This window comes from Cyprinodon tularosa, unplaced genomic scaffold (genome assembly GCF_016077235.1).
Source record: "Cyprinodon tularosa strain WSP-4 unplaced genomic scaffold, ASM1607723v1 ctg178, whole genome shotgun sequence".
NCBI lineage: Eukaryota > Metazoa > Chordata > Actinopteri > Cyprinodontiformes > Cyprinodontidae > Cyprinodon > Cyprinodon tularosa.
Genome location: NW_024038597.1, coordinates 1,011,225 through 1,032,181, shown reverse-complemented (window position 1 = coordinate 1,032,181; position 20,957 = coordinate 1,011,225). Strand labels below are relative to the sequence as shown.

The 20,957-nt window shown below is 42.2% G+C and overlaps 1 protein-coding gene across 1 annotated transcript in view; it reads right to left on the bottom strand.

Annotated features, from left to right (window-relative positions):
• slc4a5a (solute carrier family 4 member 5a) overlaps nucleotides 1–20,957 on the bottom strand; it is an 89,640-nt gene that overhangs the window by 6,896 nt on the left and 61,787 nt on the right. Inside the window, exons 15-25 of the mRNA XM_038281972.1 lie at nucleotides 18,273–18,544; nucleotides 13,269–13,303; nucleotides 12,743–12,934; nucleotides 9,542–9,655; nucleotides 7,812–7,973; nucleotides 6,930–7,108; nucleotides 6,763–6,835; nucleotides 5,433–5,501; nucleotides 5,130–5,303; nucleotides 2,076–2,249; nucleotides 1,937–1,995 (exon numbers count right to left, since the gene is read on the bottom strand). Of these exons, the coding sequence (XP_038137900.1) occupies nucleotides 1,937–1,995; nucleotides 2,076–2,249; nucleotides 5,130–5,303; nucleotides 5,433–5,501; nucleotides 6,763–6,835; nucleotides 6,930–7,108; nucleotides 7,812–7,973; nucleotides 9,542–9,655; nucleotides 12,743–12,934; nucleotides 13,269–13,303; nucleotides 18,273–18,544 (1,503 nt within the window). The remainder of the gene's footprint in view (nucleotides 1–1,936; nucleotides 1,996–2,075; nucleotides 2,250–5,129; nucleotides 5,304–5,432; nucleotides 5,502–6,762; nucleotides 6,836–6,929; nucleotides 7,109–7,811; nucleotides 7,974–9,541; nucleotides 9,656–12,742; nucleotides 12,935–13,268; nucleotides 13,304–18,272; nucleotides 18,545–20,957) is intronic.

Here is a 20,957-nt window from a genome sequence, read left to right as displayed (position 1 = left end):
TCTAGATTCTGATTTCTTCATTAAATGTTATCCTAAGCAACCTGCCCACCGACCGGTTTTCATTGAACCACATTCAAAGTTGGAGTTCGAATCTTGGCTGATGTCATGACCAATGGCTTTGCTGCTTCCTGGTTGCAGAGCAGCAAAGTACAAGAACCTGAAGGCAGATCAGCAGACTGAGGCTCTCTCTTTGGTCCCACATTCAGAGGAACAGGTTTGCAGAATGAAATATTTCAGACTTTGAATTTTGCTGTCATTTTTATTTAGATCAGGACAGAAAGCTTTGGATTTGATCCTAAGATTTTTACATTAAATATCTTACAGTAGCAGCCATTCAAAGTGGCCTTTCCCAGTCTAACTCCAGCTGAATGGCAGCCCACCTCCTCAGACTCCCAGCCACTGGAGTGATCCCATCTTGCATATTTTTTTACTCTGACCCCCTTTGACTGAATTAGAGGGTCTGACCAGGAGATGACGCTTCTGTCTAGATCTTAATGTCCACAAAACATGACAGAGAGAATATTTTAGTACAAATATTGATGTTTAAAAAGGAATTGTAGGGGATCAACCAAGGAATGTGGGAAACTTTGAAAGGCTACTACTGTAGCCAATCAGTGTCAGGACTCCTGTCTGTTTGTGTTTCTGTGTTTGTCTCTCTTCCTCCACCAGGAGGCGCCTGGTTCTGGTCCGCCTCCTCAGACACCTGCTGATGGTTTCCTCGTTAACGGAGCGTTCTTAAGCTGCTGACTGCCACTACTTAGACGCCAGAGTGTTTGCCAGTTTTGGGTACTCTAGCCAAGCTGAGTTTTGCTGAGTCAAACTGAGTTCTTGTCAACCTGAGTTTTAACATTGTTTTTGTCTTTGCCTCTCGGCAGGAAGTCATCCTGCAAACTGGATTTTTCGGACCTTCTCTCCCTGGAAGGATCAACAGATCTTCAAACTGAGCTGGGGTTCAAACAGGAGGTTTGGATCCACTTTCCCCAAGAGATCGTTTGAGCTTCACACTGAGAAAGGGATTCATCTCCACTATGACCCGTTCAAGTACCGCAGGAAATCTGAGTGGCAGTCAGCTTCTCTGTTCACCTACAAACAACTGCATTCTGGGTAAACCCTGTTCCGCCCTCCACCGAATCAGACAAACACTGGAAGTACAGCACACAGACTGGAGTCAAAGAGTCAACAACTTCTCCGGAAACGTGAGTCAGCAACCAGATCCTCTTCTCCAAATTCACGAGACAAATTTCCCACTGAGCCTGAACTAACCGCTGTGTCTTCCCCTCACGTTTCAGTTCCAGTTGAGCAGTGTTCAGAGCAACACTTCTCTCTGAATTATCTCTTCAATAAAACCTGTTAAACCTTTTCTCCTGGTCCCCCGTTTGGTCTTCAGCATTTGGGTCTGAACTTTAGTAAAATCATGACAATCAGCATCTATGAATGAATTTTTTTGTTTGCAGGATGTTTTAAAATGACTGTTCATCTTAAAATAGTTGCTTACATTTAGTCATGTCCTTCATGTCTGCTGTTTAAATTAGTTTATTGATCTGCTGCTTCTTCGTAACCACAGTTTAGATCCTTTTGAATGAACTGTGTGAACCTGGAAGGTAGCAACCATCCAGCAGCCAATCAAATGCAAAAAACAGAGAATTTCAATACAGAGAGATAAAACTTTTTCTCACATCATCCCTGAATAACTATTCAAACATGTTCTGGATATAAAGGATCTGTGATCATAAAATGTTCGTTTTTGTTCCATGGTGAACTCAGGTTTATGTCAAATTTGTCTGTTTTTGGGAACGGAGCCTCGGTTCTGTGCAGGGCTCCTAAGAAGCTCTATGTGTGGCGGGCGGCCTGCTGGCAGTGGGCCCCCCACTCGGACTGCGCTACGTCAGGGTACACCAGGTCTTTGTAGGGGATGTGCAGTTTCAGAACACAGTACCTGCGATCCAGGTCCGACTCTGAGCTGGGGGAATGGTTGGAATAGCCTCGGTACTTCTCCTGTTCACACACAGTACAGATATTTATCAGAGAATGGGCCTTCTGTCCTGCAGGGGGCAGCAGAGGGTTGAGTTTCTCACCTCTTCCTCACTGTCATCTGCTTTAGGCTTCTTCTTTTCCTTCTCCTTCTTTTTCTTCTTGTCGTCTTCCTTCTTCTTCTTCTCTTTCTCAGGCAACAGGTCGTCCAGCCAGGCCAGGTCATGCTGAGAGAACACCATGTCCAGCATCTTTCGCACCACCATCAGACCCAGGATCTGGGTTTGGACAGACAGACAGACAGACAGAGAACACACTAATTATTCCACATCCAGCTTATCCTTTCAAGCATCCCATGGCTGATAAATTGGATGTAATCCCAGTGAAACATAACCAATCCTCTGCTCTAGTTTGTCTTTTTCCAAATCTGTCAAATAATATTTTTATTCTATTTCTTTATCTTTTATTCCTTTTCCGTGAAAAAATGAATTCACATTTACTGCAGAAATAACAGGAGCAGGAAGAGGAAGACTCCTTATTACCTCATTAAGCCCGTTCACATTTCCAAATGAATGAATCAGATCAGACCGCCTCAGCTTGAAGACAGATTAGAACCAGATTAGACGTATAATCTAGATATTTTTATGTTCCTTATATTTTAACAATTTCATATCATTTCATATTTTCCTCCAGCCACAGAAACATACATTTGTTTGAGCATTTCTTGCTAAAGATTGTTTAAAATCACTTTTCCTTCACTCTGTCTCACTATTAAGAGTGTGCTGTCCAGGTTGTAACAGTTCACGTTTTACTTTGTCATGTAATACAACTAATTCCTTCAATTTCTTATAACCCCTTTTTTTTAAGATAAATAAGGCATTAAAGGTATAGTAGAGGATGTTCTAAGTGGTCCTCCTAACTGTCAATCTTTCTAGTGATGTGTTTATGTAAGCCGTCCTACGTGCTCGTCCCCATTTTCCCTTAACAGTGGTGAGTGTGACGTCGTGGAAAAATTGCTAAACTTATTTTGGAAAGTGAGCTTGTATGAGCGATGCAAACAGAAACTTTTAAACACATCGTTCATGAGGAGAAACGGGCTCTTGCATGCGTTTAAAGTCGTAGGGAAACGGCAACGCTTTTTAGGTATCTATACTTTACTCCATTAGTTATTTTTCTTCCTACTTCTGACTTCTACTCATTACATTTTCTCACAAGTATCTTTAATAGTACTTTCTATTCCTTATATTTTTAAAACAAACAGTACTCGTTTTTCTTGGCTTGGGTTTAATGTTTCTAATTATTTATTTCACGTCATGTGCTCCATCCAATGCAACTTGACCTCCTTTCCCGGTGCATCTGTAGCATGGTTTTCCGCGCTCTTCCGTCTTTGACACGGTTGCCTTAGAAATGGAGTTAGCCTTGAAAGCGTTGTGTGACCACTGCTGTGCATTTTGTTTTGTTACTTCGTGTTCCAGACCCATATCATAAGCAGCTGCCAAAGTCAATTCTTTGGAGTGAGTAGCAGTCAGCATGCGGTCCTCTAGCTCCGCACTTTAACCCCGCACACAAACCTGTCTCTGAGGCCCCGTCCACACGAAGTCAAACCCTGGCCTAAACGCACAAATTTTTCACCAAACCAGCCTCTCATCCATACGAAGCCGGCGTTTCGGGGGTCTGTAAACGATCTATTTTTTATTAAGCCTTCAGAGTGGGAAGATTTTGAAACGCCGTTTTCGCGTTTCCATCTTTAAGCTCTGACCGCATTTTTTTTTTTACACGCATGCGTCATAGCGTCGCCTCTAAACACTTACGCGCGACACAGTATCACAACAACAATGGCGCCGTACTGTGTTGAATGGTTGCTGCTCATGCTACTCACCCTGCTGTCTGGCTTACAACAGAATCTTCTTCTTCTGGAATATCTCCAGGAAGAACAGAGCAATATCGACCACATAGTTCAGCACCTGAATTTGACTGAACCACGAAAATGGACACGCAGGGCAACCATGTGCAAATATTAGTGCGCATGCCCAACATTTCGTCGCCTATTTTTGCTTTGGCACCACAGCGCCACTTACAGGCCTGGCATACATTTTGCAGCGTTTTCATGCATTCGTGTGGACGATCACATTTATTTTACGTCTCCGTCTTTACGACAAACGTTCTGGAAAATATTAGCATTTCGTGTTTGTTTTGACTTGGTGTGGACGGTGCCTGAGAGCGTCATCTAGAAAAGTCTCAAAGTGGCACGACGTTCTGCTAGCGTTCTCAGGCTAGCCATGTACTCACTGGTTGACTCCTCTTCTCTTTGTTTTCTTGTAGTAAACTTATATCTTTCAGCAATAACGTTTGTCATGGGTACAAAGTTTTCGCGCAGTAATTGAAGCAGCTCTTTTAAACTTTTCTCGGACGGTCTGGTGCACAAAAGTCCATTAGCAGCATGTGGTTCTTTTTACCGACCACAGTGAGGAACACGGCTTTGGTCTTTTCTTCACCCAGTTTTAGTCCATTAGCCACGAAGAATTGTTCTAACCTTTCCACATAGGCGTCGAATTGTTCTTCGTTTTCATCAAAGTGAAGATCTTCTCGTCTCGATGGAGTTTTTTTTTATTTTTTTTAAATAAAACTCTTTTCACCCACACAAAATCCCATCCTCGTCGCCACATGTCTGTCGTGTCTGCAGACCATGTGGGGAAGTAGGTGAAAAATGATGACTCACCCTTTTATAGGTTTTTCTCTTTAACACCATAGTTTCTTCCTGTTCAAAGGGAGTTTTTCCTCTCCACTATCGCTACAAGCATGCTTAGTGTGAGGGATTGCTGAAGAGTCAATGAGTCGATGCAATGAACTGGTTTTCCTTAGATAGAAAATTTGAATCAATCTGACTGGATGATCTGGTGAACTGAACTTTTTTGTGGATTGGCACAATAGAAATAAACTAAAATGGAAATAAATTAATTGAACATTACTTCAATAATCAATTAATCTGATTAATTGTTGCAGCGCTACTTTGAAGTATAAAGAACGTTATTTCAGAAGGAACTGTGCGTGTCCTCTGTCCTCCTGTGACAGATTATCTCATGATGGAAGCAGTTCAGGCAGCAGGAGGAGAAAAAGCAGCAGCAAAGGCTTCATGCAAACGGCGTTTCTGCACCTACCATGACGGGGAAGATGATGGCCAAGAAGGTGGATTTAAGGACCCAGAGAATAGCCAGGCATATAATCTGGATGAGAGTGAAGAGATGAACCCTCCTCAGAGGAACGTGGCGGAGATAGCTGAAGTCTGGCTGGTGCTTGGATGGCATCAGGAACAACTTGATCCTGTCCCAGAACTGAGAAACACAATAATAATAATAATTCATAAAACCTGTCAGCGATTAACAGGTCGCCTCCCATCAGGATGGTTCAGACCAGAAGGAAACCAAGTTATGGAGACAAATTGAAGCGAACAGACGGCGTACCTGGATTCCACTGAGTGAAGCTACGCCCATGTAGAGGAAGACACCGTACAGCACCGGCATGGGGATGAACTACAAACACAGACAGGAGATCGCTCAGCTTTAAATGGGGTTTCTGCTGCAATACTGCGTTTATAAAATCATTAACAGGCAGAAATCCATGGAATGTGCTCAGAAAAACTCTCACAGAGATAAAACTGAATTAATTCATGCGGTTTAAGTACCAATCTCATGACTCCATGGCCTTGATGCTCCCAAACGTCTCTGCATGGCAGGAGGAGAGGCCGAAGATCTCAGTCTCCTGGTTTTACTTTAACCAGGTAACACTTGAAAATCACTAAAGTGTTCCATTATAATTTTTAAACAAAGTTTTTATAAAATGCCTGAGAAAATAATGATGGGACCATTTTTTTTTGTTTCTGTTGCTTCATAATCCAAATTCTCTTTAGTGCTACCCGTAGTGCTGCGCATTCAGCTCAGCAAAGAACTCATGCTCTTCCTCAACACTGAAGTCCTCAGACATTTTTCTTTCATTGTTTCTTTCTTTGCACAGGTAAACAGCACATTTCTTCTTCTACGCTTGCATTATCGGCAGAGCAGACGCTGAATGCGCACTTTCGTCTGGTTTGGTCTGCCGCGGTTTCCGTAGACTCGTGAACGCGCTTTTAGGAAATCCTATACACTACTGTTTAGGCTCTAAAAACATTCTAAATGACTTAGTTTCGAGTAAATTATGGACGCTACCCACTCAGGACACTTGGAATACATTGGACGAGCAGTATGAAGGAATATTGACACGTTTTTTGTGGACTTTTATGGACCTTTCTGCCTCGGGCGCCATAGACCTCCATTATTTGAATGTCAGCAGACAGCAAGAAGCCTCCCAGATCTCCAGATGCATTTGAGATATCAAAAAAGTACTCCAGAGTGTTGTTCAGCATGGGGGTGAGTAGAAAATGAAGGCTAATCATGTTTTGGGTGTACTATTCCTTTAAGAGGCTTTAGTTTATAATCCTTCCTTTCCCAAAAGATAATTAAAATAAAGCAATAAGAATGCTGTATTATTTTTTTACTTTACCTTTTAAACCTCTAATCAGTTTAAGCACAAAAATGTCAGAATGAAGGAGAGAAAATACATGACAGAAAAATTAGAAATCAATATATTTCTTTTTGTGAGAAATGTGAGACCTACTGTATGTATTACTTTGCGTTAATGTATCACATAGATCACTAATAAATTATATTTGTAGTCTGAAAAATCTGTGAACATCCCTGTCGCGTATATGTTACTGCAGAATGTGGTCGATTTTTCCAGCGTATATTTATCTCCTACCTTAAGAACTGGAGCGAGGAAGATGGACACTCCGGTGAGAACGAACACCAAAAGGCCGGTTACCCTCTGCTCTCTGTAAAAATCAAAAATTCACAGAGACATCTTGGTTTCAGAAAGTTTCTCCTGCAGGAACAGAGACGAAGCTACGCAGACCAATAGGGACCAACCTGACTCCGAGGAACTGCGGCTGCTCTCCTGGAGCGCTGGATTCACTCTCCATCTTCAGAGAGTCGATGTGGGCGATGGAGATGACAGTGGCAGCCACATACCAGGGCAGCCCCAGGAAGGAGCAGGCAGCCATCAGGACCCCCACCCAGAACAGGTCCAGGTGGTAGCCACATCCTTTCTGCCACGAGAAACAAACTGATTTAGTTAAAACGCAGACAAAATGGATTCATGTGAAATTTTAATCGGATTGTGATAATAGCGGGAAGGGATCTGAGGTTTTTGAAACGTCCCCCTCTGTTTAAGGTTGTTTTTTTCTTTCTTAACATAGATGGCTTCCTTCACGCCCCTCTCAAACCACCTGTCTTCTTTGTCCAAAATGTGAACATTCTGGTCCAACATTGTTCAGAGGGGGTGGACTTTCAAAAACCTAAAGTGCAGCGATACAGTTGATTCCCTTCCACTATCATGGCAACCCCAACCCCATTACAGAGGACCAGAGGGCCTCAACTTTTCAGCCAGTCCAATAATTCCCTTTAACGACCCCCTTTTCAGAGACATAGACAGGTTTCGGGTATTACAGGCTAAGAAAAAAGCCAAACGACCCCCATTTCTAAAGCGTGGACCTGATCTTCTGCTTCAATTTGCGTGTTTTCTGAGCCAAAACAAAGCTTTGTTTTTGGGCCACTCTATAAAGCCCGGAAATCAAAGCTATTTCTGACATTTTGAATTGAAAAAGCTTCCTGGACGAGAAGCGAAACGTCTACAAACTTGGAGACAAAGTCCAGTGGATTGTTTTTAACTTTTTTTGGAATGACTAGGACCTGGATGACTGAGAATCTTCACCAGCATGAGTTAACGGAAGGCAGTGAGTGGGAAGGAACCTTGAGCTTGTTCTCCTTGCGGTTAACGATGACGGCGCTGATCTGCTGGTCCATGAAGATGAGGATCGTCACAAGCAGAGCTGGAACAAAGCTGGCCACATAGATCCACCAAGGGTTCTTCCCAAAAGGCATCACCAGCCAGCCACGACCCGGCCGCGTCGGCTGTGAGAGCAGAGGACCATAGATGTTAGAAAAACTCTGGATTAGGCCACATGGAAAGGAAACCAGTGTATAAATAAATAAAGAAACCAGCAGGAGCAAAACATCAAATGTTTTTAACTGTTTTATTCCCTCAAAGGAAAAGGACTCCAGTTCAACAACCCTTTTTTTTACTGGCTTTAATGTTTCAGATCATCAAGCAAATTTAATTCAATTCAACTCAGGTTATTTCTATAGAGCCAGTTCACTACACATGTAATCTCAAGGCACTTTACAGTTCACCAGATCATCCTGTCAACTCATTTAATCCTCAGCAATCCCTCACACTAAGCATGCTTGTAGCGACAGTGGAGAAGAAAAACTCCCTTTTAACAGGAAGAATTCAGCAGCAGGCAACAAGCAGAAACAAACCTTATAACTATTATCATGAAAATAATTAAATAAATTGAACTTTCTTGAGCTCAGAATGGAGAAATGAACTCTGCATTTGAATGCAAAGCCAGATAATTCAGATGCTTTAACTCCGTGTGTGGCTTTAAAGGTGAAGTGGGCGTGGCTGACAGACGGACCTGTTTGTTAAATCCTGGTGGGAACAGTTTGCACTAAAACGTGAGTTTATTCCTTTGTTAGTTGATCAAACTGCCGAGCGCTCTGCTAAACTGGCATCAGAAATCCCAGCAGATGAGTCTGAATGGAGCAGACTGGTGCCAGCAGCAGACATGCTGCTCTGTCAGGATGTTTACGTTATAGGTGCCGTAAAACCCGACGTTATCCAATGAAAAGTGTCGTGATCTATTGAACGCCAATGTGAGCTGTGTTAGTCGCTCATTATTCTCAGAGTGAACGTTCATTACCAAAAAACGGTTCATTACCAAAAAAACGCTGTTCATTGAACGCATTCATGCACAACACTGTCCCCACCTTATTTAGAAAAACCAAAACATCTAAATTACTCCAGAATCTCCATCTCTATAGAGAGACGGTTTTGGAGCAGCCTGCTCAACGCCTGGATCTGGATCTGAGTCCACTGCTGCGGACATCACCCTAAAAATGCTCCAAACACTGCAAAAACAATCTAAAAAATAAGAAAACAAATTTCACAAATAAGTAAATAAGATTAACTGCCAACAGAATGAGTATTTTTACTCTTAAAATAAGATAATTAGATAATTACATTTGAAATAAGACCATGCAACTGTTTTTTTCTTCCTATTTTAAAAGGAAATTGTCTTTTTCCATTGGCAAAGTATCTCATTTACCTCCTCAATTCAAGAACAAATGCACTTATTTTAAGAAGAAATTAGTTATTTCAATGTTTTGCAGTGCATGCTTCCAACATGGCTGAAGAAAAGCCGCAGGCCAACATCAGTTAATACTGATTGCTGGTCTGAAATAATTTAAAAGTTATTATGTTTTGTTAACCTATATGTTAGAAGAAAACCGATCTGTTTTGCAAACATCTAATAACTCTCTGATCTACTGAACAGCCAAGCACCCTGTTAACGCCCTTCAGACATTTTCAAAACCAGCGGTTCCTTTTTTTTAATGTAAAATGAGTTAACTTATTTCACCTTAAATTCGGTGGGGACGATCAGTTTAGGAGTTTTGAGTCCCACCAACATATCAAGGCCGACGAACGTCATGATGGACATGAAGATGGAAAAGTCACTGATGAGTTTCCTCAGCTGGAAGGACAAAAAAAAATATTTGTCAGTTTATGAATAAAAAGCATGGATGAGACCTGATGGCAGGCTTTAAACTAGCAATGCCTTTTACTAGAAATATTAGAAATTGCATGCCCTGTGTTTTGCTTTGGTACGCCCTAATTTTCCCCTGGAATGTGGTGGAATATCTAATGTCCTTACAGACAATTTCATTGTTGGGAACAATCACGCTGCGCTGTTTGCAAGCAGGTTAGGACCCTGTCACATCTTGACGATTCATCCAGCATATGCCCTACTTCCTATGATCTCCTAAAACGCTAACCTGACTCCGCCAGATGGATTTGCTCCGCATATCCATCTGGAAACCTTCCGTTGAAGTAATTTTGGGAAGGGGCGAAAATACTGGTTAGCTGATTGGCCTATGTTGGTGAAAGACGGGCCAAATAAACCAATCAGATCAACGAAGCATATGACGTACTAACAGAGCGACGATGAAAACACAACCACAAGCCAGGCTACTCTTGACGAAACCAGTCGGGAGAAGAGCAAAAACATCTTTTCCTCCGAGAAAAGCCTCCAGAGCAGTGTTTTGCTCTTCTTTCTTCTTATTCTGTAATTCCGATAAAACTTGCTCGATAGCCACGCTAACGCTAGTTTCATCGGCTGAAGCCGCCATGTTCTTTAGACTGAACTGTCGCGCTTCTCGTCGCGTCGCACCTCAACCCGCCTCAAAGCCAAAGCTGATTGGACGTTCGTTTGGTGAACGGCTCCAAATTTTCTTTAACGGAGAGTCTCCAGACTGATCTGCGAGTGAAACCTTGAAAGCTCGCGAGATCAGGATGGTCTAACGAGGCTACTAAAACGCTGGCATATGCTGAAATTTCTATATATTTTTCTAATTTTGGGCATATACATAGAGTATTCATAATGACTCCAGTTCTTCTGTCCAAGCCAGTGTCCTGAGGGGGGAAGCTATGTGCCTAGAGACGCCCGGCCTGCAGAAAAAGATGTCTTTGATCGGGGTATTAATTTAGCTGCTGTTTACCGCCTGCCAAAAAAAAGAATAAAGAAAAAGAAAGAAAGAAGGTTTGCAGTCGCAGCAGATTTAGCATCATGTCTGCTAGGAAGTTTGTTGGCCGTGACCAACGTATGCCTGACGTACGAAAAATCTTCCAAAAACCCTGGAATATGTTGGATAAATTATTTGTACGTTTTGTTATGAGCAGTGATGAGCACGCTGAAGCACGCTGGCAAACATCGACATACGGCGAGTACGTTACCATACATGACATATCCCATTGTATCCTCCAGGGTTCGTACGGGTGCTGGAAATCCTTGAAAATGCTTGCATTTTGACGTTGTGTTTTCAAGGTTTGAAAAGTGCTTATATTTTGGATGAAATGCTTGAAAATGCTTGAAATTGTAACTATTTCTTTCGCAACAAATACCTATCTAACTGAATCGTGTGTTTATTAAATGGAGAAATAAAATGTTGGAGAGCCCGAAAATGAAACCTGCGATCTGCCAGTCTATTTCCATGTGTGACTCCGCCCCCATGAAACCACTACGGCACCATGCCGGGAGGTTGTCGTTGGCTGGAAGATTAAAAATACAAATTATGGATTAAACGGGGACAAATCCCACAAGTTGCCTCTTGTAAAGTCTGCAAAAAGATGTGCAGCTTTTCACATTGGGCGAGTCTGCTCTGTCGAGTCACATGAAGGGTAAGTCATAGTGACTGAGAGTACGGTGTGATAATGTAATGTTATTGTAGTTTGGCGGCCGCCTCGCCAAATTCACGGTACCGCCTCGCCAACGTTCCAAAAAAACAACAACAAAAAAACCCCGAAGTTTTAATTCATTGCCAGGCCCAGACCTTAAAACAGCATTGATAACTCTACGGCTGATAATACTGAAATGCGACACCCTCTGGTTGGTTATATTACTACGACATGGCAGAGGAATAATTTTCTTTCGTCTTCGTCGTCTTCATCATCGGTGAACTATATGTGGAAAGGTAAGTAGTTTATTAAAACTGATAATAGAAAATAAATATCTGCCTCGTGTGCTCTGACAAATTAAGAAAGGATTTAGTTTTATGTATTCATTTTGACCCCCCCCACACCCCGGCCGTCATCCACGCAACACTGGTTCCGTAAGGTGCTGGAAAAAGTTTTAAAATGGATCATGAAAGTGCTTGAAAAGTGCTTGATTTTGACTTTGGAAAAGGTGTACGAACCCTGATGCTCACACCTGGGCCATAAGTTACAGGTCAGTAATCTGATGGTTGACACACGTTAAGTCTAAGTTCCTCATCAGTCGTGGCGTCTAGCTTATCAACCTTTGAGTAACTTGTGCATAACTTCTGTGTAACTTATCTAGAACTTCTCTCCAACGTATCTGACGTGTTCCAGACGAGCGCTGAACGTGTTTCTAACTTCCAGCTACTGTATAATGGCGTATTGGCAGCGTTTTGGTATAAAGGGGGTTCACAGGAGGAAACCGTCAGTTCTCCTCCAGACTTCATCCCCATCATAGGGTGAGCCAGAAGGTGAGTGATGGATCCTCCCTGCGTTCACGCCCACCACCAACACACTTCCGAGGGGCAATAGGAAGGTAACTTACTAACCTTAATAAGGTAACTAACTAAGGTAACAAACCTTATTTCTTTCTTTTTCTTTTTTCTTTTCATTTATTCATTTTTTGTGGGGGGGAAACTGCAGCTAGGTTAATACTGCAATCAAAGACATCTTTTCATGCAGACCGGTCATTCATGCAAAAGCATCATCTCATGGGCATTACGCTGCCGTGCATTATGCATAGGCTCTCGTTGGACATAAGTTCTGGACTAGTTATGAATACTCTATGTAAACGCCCAAAATTGAAAAAAATGCATAGAAAGATTTAGCCAGAAACACTCGGTAAATCGGCAAGCTGTTTCTTTTAAATTCTGGAGGTAGCACACAAAAATCATGAATGTTTTTGGCAGAATTCAGATGAGCAATTTTAATCTAGATTAATTTAGATTAATTCCAAGATAACAGTGAGATTAATCTAGATTAAAATAATTAATCTGTGTGTGCAAGTGTTCATGAACAGTTCTGTTACCTTGGTGGGGAAGTAGCGGCTGAACTTGAACTTCTTCAGAGAGACCGTCATGGAGTAGGTGCCAAAGAAAAGGATGAAGGACATGAGGGCCAGGTCGGGGACGAATTTGCAGGACTTTCCCACCAGAGAGCCTCCATACTTCATGCACTCCTTCTTGCCCAGCTGACTCCAGTCCAGAGCTGTGATATTCAACTGGGATGGTGGGCGGCAGTGTTGGGCAGACAGGAGAAGGCGACAAGTGAAGTGTTTTGGCAAAGACACGAACAGAGTAAATATGTCAGCACGGGTCGGAAGTTAGAGACCACAGAGAAGAACTGGACGGCGGCAGGATCGACGGCAAGAAACAAACAAAGGCGGATAAGAGGAGAGCAAAGCCACTTCTGTCGCAATGAGGCGATGCTAGGGTTAGCTCTTTTCTAGCGTTTGGATTCATTTTGCAGCTGAAACTTTACGGAGGACGGACACAACTGGTTTACGATACAGAGAACCAAAAACCGAGTGAAAAAAAGTGAAAACAAGCACTTACCCCAGAGACACTAGAGCTGTTATCTGGCATTGGAACTAAACCATTGAAGATGATTGCAGCCACTGTTAGTGAATGGTGGAGATAGACAAACACACAAACGCATGGGGTAATGAGACAGAAAATAACAGGGGAGGGGAGGAAAACAAAAGGGGAGCAAAAAGAAATGCAAAACATGATGAGAATCCACCCGCTGGACATTGCTGTGAGCACTCGCAGACGCATGCAAACAAACAGAGAGGAACTCACTTGCAAAATACGGCAGCCGGATGTTTGAGCATGGTGAAAGCAAACAGAGACAAATCAGTTACAGAAATCAATGTCCACAAAAACTACTGCTAATATCCATCAATAATCAGCCCACATCTAAGACTGTTTCTGTTCTTAGGGATTATTATTTCCTGGAATCAGAGCTCTGTTCTGACTCTTGAAGGAGGAGGTCGTACTTTCCTGCAGCTCCTGTTCCTCCCTGATCTGTCCCTGCTTTGCTGTGTCTTGTCTTTTCTATGGTCTCTCTTCATATCACCCAAATTCAAACAATTGATCTGGTCAGCCGGCCTCTCAATGCAATTGGTCAAATTTTTAACATATTTGGAATATTGGATTTGCCGTGTAGAGCCAGCAAGGAAAGACTCAAGGCTGACGGAAAATTCCTGTGCAGCCTGCTCTCAAAACCATAAGTGTTATCGTGGATTTGGCCTCCCCCTTATTATATCTACCCAGGATGTTATGGCGGAAGGGCCAAGAACTGCACCCCCTCTCCCCTACCTGCAAACATCTGTGGATGCGTCCAGAACTTTAGTGCTAGTTTATAAACTTCCATCTTATCAAGGACAATGGCCTGTGGACAGCGTTCATGGACAGATTGAACAGATAACTAATGCTCAAATGTCAGATTGACTTTCTTGTGGCTCCAGCCTCCGATGTGACCCTCTGCTGAAATGTTTGTCTCGTGATTTTATGTGCTTTCCTGGTGCTGAGGTTTTTTTTAATATCTCAAACTGTATCCTGTCAAGGATAAAGGGTGAAATGTGCTTTTACCCCCCTCTCCATTCCAACATGGCTCCTATCTTTCCACAGAAATAAAGGCAGCGTTAGAGGGAACCGCCTCACGGTGGGGCCCTTGGCACCATAAGAACGTGCCATAGGCAGCGTTCTGCGGCACGTACGGCTTGTACTAAAACTGAAACCTTAATTACTATTTAAATTGTAGTTGGCAATAAAGAAATTGATTGATTGATTGTTTTTTAAAGATTTGTTAACTTTAAAGGAATAGTACACCCAAAACATGATTAGCCTTAATTTTCTACTCACCCCCATGCTGAACAACACTCTGGAGTACTTTTTTGATATCTCAAATGCATCTGGAGATCTGGGAGGCTTCTTGCTGTCTGCTGACATTCAAATAATGGAGGTCTATGGCGCCCGAGGCAGAAAGGTCCATAAAAGTCCACAAAAAACGTGTCAATATTCCTCCATACTGCTCGTCCAATGTATTCCAAGTGTCCTGAGTGGGTAGCATCCATAATTTACTCTAAACGAAGTCATTTAGAATGTTTTTAGAGCATAAACAGTAGTGTATAGGATTTCCTAAAAGCGCGTTCACGAGTCTACGGAAACCGCGGCAGACCAAACCAGATGAAAGTGCGCATTCAGCGTCTGCTCTGCCGATTATTCAAGCGTAGAAGAAGAAATGTGCTGTTTACCTGTGCAAAGAAAGAAACAACGAAAGAAAAATGTCTGAGGACTTCAGTGTTGAGGAAGAGCATGAGTTCTTTGCCGAGCTGAATGCGCACTTTCATCTGGTTTGGTCTGCCGCGGTTTCCGTAGACTCGTGAACTCGCAGGCGCGCACTTTTAGGAAATCCTATACACTACTGTTTATGCTCTAAAAACATTCTAAATGACTTCGTTTCGAGTAAATTATGGACGCTACCCACTCAGGACACTTGGAATACATTGGACGAGCAGTATGGAGGAATATTGACACGTTTTTTGTGGACTTTTATGGACCTTTCTGCCTCGGGCGCCATAGACCTCCATTATTTGAATGTCAGCAGACAGCAAGAAGCCTCCCAGATCTCCAGATGCATTTGAGATATCAAAAAAGTACTCCAGAGTGTTGTTCAGCATGGGGGGGGAGTAGAAAATGAAGGCTCATCATGTTTTGGGTGTACTGTTCCTTTAATCTATTTTCATCATTTTACTGCCTAAGGGACCCATCCAGGATGAAGATTATGGAAAACTACAGCTCTGGCGTTCAGACAGTGCTTCTTCTGGTCAGTTTAAGGTGTTTTCATTGCTTCTGGCAGAGATTGCTAAAAAATGTCCTCTTTTAATGTTAATTCAGTATAAACATGGCAGAGAGCGACCAGGCAGGTTCGAAAATGAAGATGCCACGATGATATCCTATAAAAAGAGTGCAGATGCAAAACAAAGTATTGCAAAGATTTCAACGTTTCTAGGTTTCCTGATGTACGTCACCTTTGGCTGACTGGGAGGTCCATACTGGTTTGGTCTGGATCGAAGATGTGATGAGATCTCACATTGGCCCAGATAAAGTGGACCATCAGAGGAGAAATCCTTCATCTGTTTACAGTAGTAGCCATTCAAAATTTCCCTAAACCTTCTTTGGTGGGCCTGGGTTCTGGTCCCCTTCTTAAACATCACTCTTTTTACAAAAATATTATTTCTGTCATGAATTGTGGACATTAAGATGTAAAGAGAAGCGCCATCTCCTGGTCAGACCCTTGGTTGGAGTCCATAAAAACATATGTTGGGTTCATGGAGGGGATTTTGCTGGGATTTGCAGGGGAGTGTGCTGCCATTCTGTTGGCGTTTGACTGGGAACGGGCATTTTGAATGGCTGCTACTGTTTGCTGGACCAAACAGAAGGTGTTCCTCAGGGCTCTGTATGTGGCCTGCTTCTGTTACAGGTTACATCAGCCAATATGGCTGACACGCAGATCCATCTTTATGGAAAATAGAGTCATCAAATCATCTAAAATTTGGTGCAGAGTTAGACGCTTTGGCATTGGTGTTAGAAGTAGGAATTTTTAAGTACTGTCATGGCAAAAGCATCAAAAGAGGTTTACATCCACTGATCTCACTCTGGTGCAGATATTCTGTTCATGCTAATAAGGATCGAGTAAACTCTGTCAGGATGGAGGTTCGGCGTGTGTCATTTTATCTAAAGCTATCTGTGTTTTGTGTCTCCAACAGAATCCCATGAAACCTCTCCAGCTCTTTTAGCTTCGCAGCCATTTTCAGGTGAACCCACAGATTTTCGCTCACAGTTAGCTGTGTCTGGAGAAGTCGTTCCAAAACTTTCCATCCTGCTGATATTCTTCTTTGGTTGATTCGGATTCACTCAGACTTTAAAATTAAATCTACCTTCAGCTTTTAAGAAGCAACCTGAGGGTTTAGATTCTTTAGCTTCTTCATCCACCTTTATAAAACTCATAGTTACATTTGGAGGAAGAGTAAACGGAATCATCAGCCTCCGGTTTCACCGTGATTATGGGATGTTAGTGTTCCAGACAGACGCTTTGAAAATTTAAGAGCAAAATATTAGGAAAAGTCCGGTCATATAAGTATTTTAAATATGAAATTATTACATACTGTACAAAAAATTATTAGTGTTTTTAATTCAGAGTAATTTTCATGTGAATGTGCTTTACTGGAGGCATCCATGTTTGTCAAAGAACACTACTGCCACCTACTGGTTAGTGACATTGTCACGGTGCGGTATCGGCTGTTGATCAAGTCCCAGTGCTGTATCTGGTGTTTGTCACAACGCGTTATTATCCAAGTCATCCTGAAAACATTCTTCTTCCAAATGTTGGCTACATATTACGGGTTTTTTCTCTGGCCAGAAGTTCGATGGCAAGTCCTCCCTCTTCAAGTTGGCGATCCAACGACCAACCCGTCCGTGGAGGATCAGGAATCAGAAAGGTGGAATAACTCTTTTTTTTCCACTTTTACCCGATGTATTCCAGCATCCAGCTGCCATGCACGTGGGCATTGTCAGTTTCACTATAGCTCTGGTGAATTTCAATGGTGAAGTCCTCTGGAAATCTTCAATAATTGTTGTTGATTGCAGATGTGTCTAGTAGTTCCCATTGATTTAGCTTGTAAAGCGGGGAGAATGGCGCTAGGCTTACCGCACCGTGACGTCACTGCTGGAAGATGGCAGGAGGGAGGGGTTAGTATATTTGGGCAAAAATGGCCGCTCCCAGACTCAGTGATCGCGACTAAAATTATTATTTTTATATTTTCATTGATTAATGCTAATTTCATTAAATCACCACGAAGGTATTGATTTATGTATAAACAATGATCCATTGATTAATCATTGCTGACCGGACTTTTCCTTTAAGGGTATTTTAGACATATGGTTATTATATGTTTCATATAAGGTTTTCTTTGGAAAACATAATCACAAGCTCTGGAGATTGCAGAAGATTGTTCAAATTGTACTTTGCAGGAATTGCTGCAGTTTGTTAACAGTGGCTGCCATCTTATAGTCATTATTTTTCAACAGAATCTGTTCTGTCTATGATTTATTGTCTCTCTAACTGTACTGAGATTTTTCCAGTTATTTAGATGTGTCTTAATTGTAGCTTATTGATATTTTTAACTCCACTCTTAGCTTTGCCTAATGAGATAATGGGATCCTTTAACTCCACACTGCAGGCTGGGATTTCAGTTAAAGGAAGCCTGAAGAAAATCCTGAAAGGAAACCTGAACCTTTATTAATCAGCTGACAGAATGAAATCAGCTCTAATTTGTTTAAATCTAAATGATGGCTTTTTAAATTTAGAAACTCATTAAAAGATCTGATGGTTTTGCAGAATGTGACATTAACGTGTTTATTTTTGTTTTTTTATTTTATTTAGAACTTTACCACGGGGATCTGAACACGTTTCAGATGTGCTTTAACCTCCAAAAAGACTGAACTGTCTGTCTGAACCCCCATGGATGTCCCTGGGCGAAGGGGTGAACTCACTCGGGTCGGGGGCGAGGCACTCGCACTTGTAGGTGGTGACGTAGTCTGGCTTGAAGTCGGTGTTGATGGGGTAATACTTGAAAGAGCCCACCATCTTCTTGATGGCGTCGGAGATGAAGATGAAGGAGATGAGGCTGGAGAAGCCTTCCTCCGTGAAGCGCGTCATGTACTTGATGATGTAACTGGCGTCTGATGCCACCAGGATGAAGCACTGCAGGCAGGAGTGGATGCCGATCCACAGGCGCAGCTCCATGTAGTCTATGCCGTTGTTCCTATGGGAGGGGGGGATTCAGGGAGGGATTCTTAATGATAGACTTAGACAGATTTTTTTGTCATTTTGTTGACACAAGTACGGTGGCCCAGAGGTGTCACCACTAATACAAAAGCCGCAACACAAATACAAGAGCCGCAACACAATGGGAATTGCGGCTCTTGTATGTGTGTTGCGGCTTTTGTATTTGTGTTGCGGCTTTTGTATTTGTGTTGCGGCTCTTGTATTTGTGTTGCGGCTTTTGTAATTTTGTTGTGGCTTTTGTAATTGTGTTGCGGCTCTTGTATTTGTGTTGCGGATTTTGTAATTGTGTTGCGGCTTTTGTATTTGTGTTGCGGCTTTTGTAATTGTGTTGCGGCTTTTGTAATTGTGTTGCGGCTTTTGTAATTGTGTTGCGGCTTTTGTAATTGTGTTGCGGCTCTTGTATTTGTGTTGCGGCTTTTGTAATTTTGTTGCGGCTTTTGTAATTGTGTTGCGGCTCTTGTATTTGTGTTGCGGATTTTGTAATTGTGTTGCGGCTTTTGTATTTGTGTTGCGGCTTTTGTAATTGTGTTGCGGCTTTTGTAATTGTGTTGCGGCTCTTGTATTTGTGTTGCGGCTCTTGTAATTGTGTTGCGGCTTTTGTATTTGTGTTGCGGCTTTTGTAATTGTGTTGCAGCTTTTGTAATTGTGTTGCGGCTCTTGTATTTGTGTTGCGGCTTTTGTAATTGTGTTGCGGCTTTTGTAATTGTGTTGCGGCTCTTGTATTTGTGTTGCGGATTTTGTAATTGTGTTGCGGCTTTTGTATTTGTGTTGCGGCTCTTGTATTTGTGTTGCGGCTTTTGTGATTGTGTTGCGGCTTTTGTAATTGTGTTGCGGCTCTTGTATTTGTGTTGCGGCTTTTGTAATTGTGTTGCGGCTTTTGTAATTGTGTTGCGGCTCTTGTATTTGTGTTGCGGCTTTTGTAATTGTGTTGCGGCTCTTGTAATTGTGTTGCGGCTTTTGTAATTGTGTTGCGGCTCTTGTATTTGTGTTGCGGCTTTTGTAATTGTGTTGCGGCTTTTGTAATTGTGTTGCGGCTCTTGTATTTGTGTTGCGGCTTTTGTAATTGTGTTGCGGCTCTTGTATTTGTGTTGCAGCTTTTGTAATTGTCTTGCGGCTTTTGTATTTGTGTTGCGGCTCTTGTATTTGTGTTGCGGCTTTTGTAATTGTGTTGCGGCTTTTGTAATTGTGTTGCGGCTCTTGTATTTGTGTTGCGGCTTTTGTAATTGTGTTGCGGCTCTTGTATTTGTGTTGCGGCTCTTGTATTTGTGTTGCGGCTCTTGTATTTGTGTTGCGGCTTTTGTAATTGTGTTGCGGCTTTTGTAATTGTGTTGCGGCTCTTGTATTTGTGTTGCGGCTTTTGTAATTGTGTTGCGGCTCTTGTATTTGTGTTGCAGCTTTTGTAATTGTCTTGCGGCTTTTGTATTTGTGTTGCGGCTCTTGTATTTGTGTTGCGGCTTTTGTAATTGTGTTGCGGCTTTTGTAATTGTGTTGCGGCTCTTGTATTTGTCTTGCGGCTTTTGTAATTGTGTTGCGGCTCTTGTATTTGTGTTGCGGCTTTTGTAATTGTGTTGCGGCTTTTGTATTTGTGTTGCAGATTTTGTAATTGTGTTGCGGCTTTTGTATTTGTGTTGCGGCTCTTGTATTTGTGTTGCGGCTTTTGTAATTGTGTTGCGGCTTTTGTAATTGTGTTGCGGCTCTTGTATTTGTGTTGTGGCTTTTGTAATTGTGTTGCCGCTCTTGTATTTGTGTTGCAGCTTTTGTAATTGTCTTGCGGCTTTTGTATTTGTGTTGCGGCTCTTGTATTTGTGTTGCAGCTTTTGTAATTGTGTTGCGGCTTTTGTAATTGTGTTGCGGCTCTTGTATTTGTCATGCGGCTTTTGTAATTGTGTTGCGGCTCTTGTATTTGTGTTGCGGCTTTTGTAATTGTGTTGCGGCTTTTGTATTTGTGTTGCGGCTTTTGTAATTGTGTTGCGGCTCTTGTATTTGTGTTGCGGCTTTTGTAATTGTGTTGCTGCTTTTGTAATTATGTTGCGGCTCTTGTATTTGTGTTGCGGATTTTGTAATTGTGTTGCGGCTTTTGTATTTGTGTTGCGGCTCTTGTATTTGTGTTGCGGCTTTTGTAATTGTGTTGCGGCTTTTGTAATTGTGTTGCGGCTCTTGTATTTGTGTTGCGGCTTTTGTAATTGTGTTGTGGCTCTTGTATTTGTGTTGCGGCTTTTGTAATTGTGTTGCGGCTCTTGAATTTGTGTTGCGGATTTTGTATTAGTGGTGACACCTCTGGGCCACCGTACACAAGTGTAAAAGAAAACAAAAATTATTTTGGAACAGCTTTCTGGACAATTTCATCTTTTTAAAAGTGCAGCCTTGAAAAAAAGTTTAAAAAAAATATA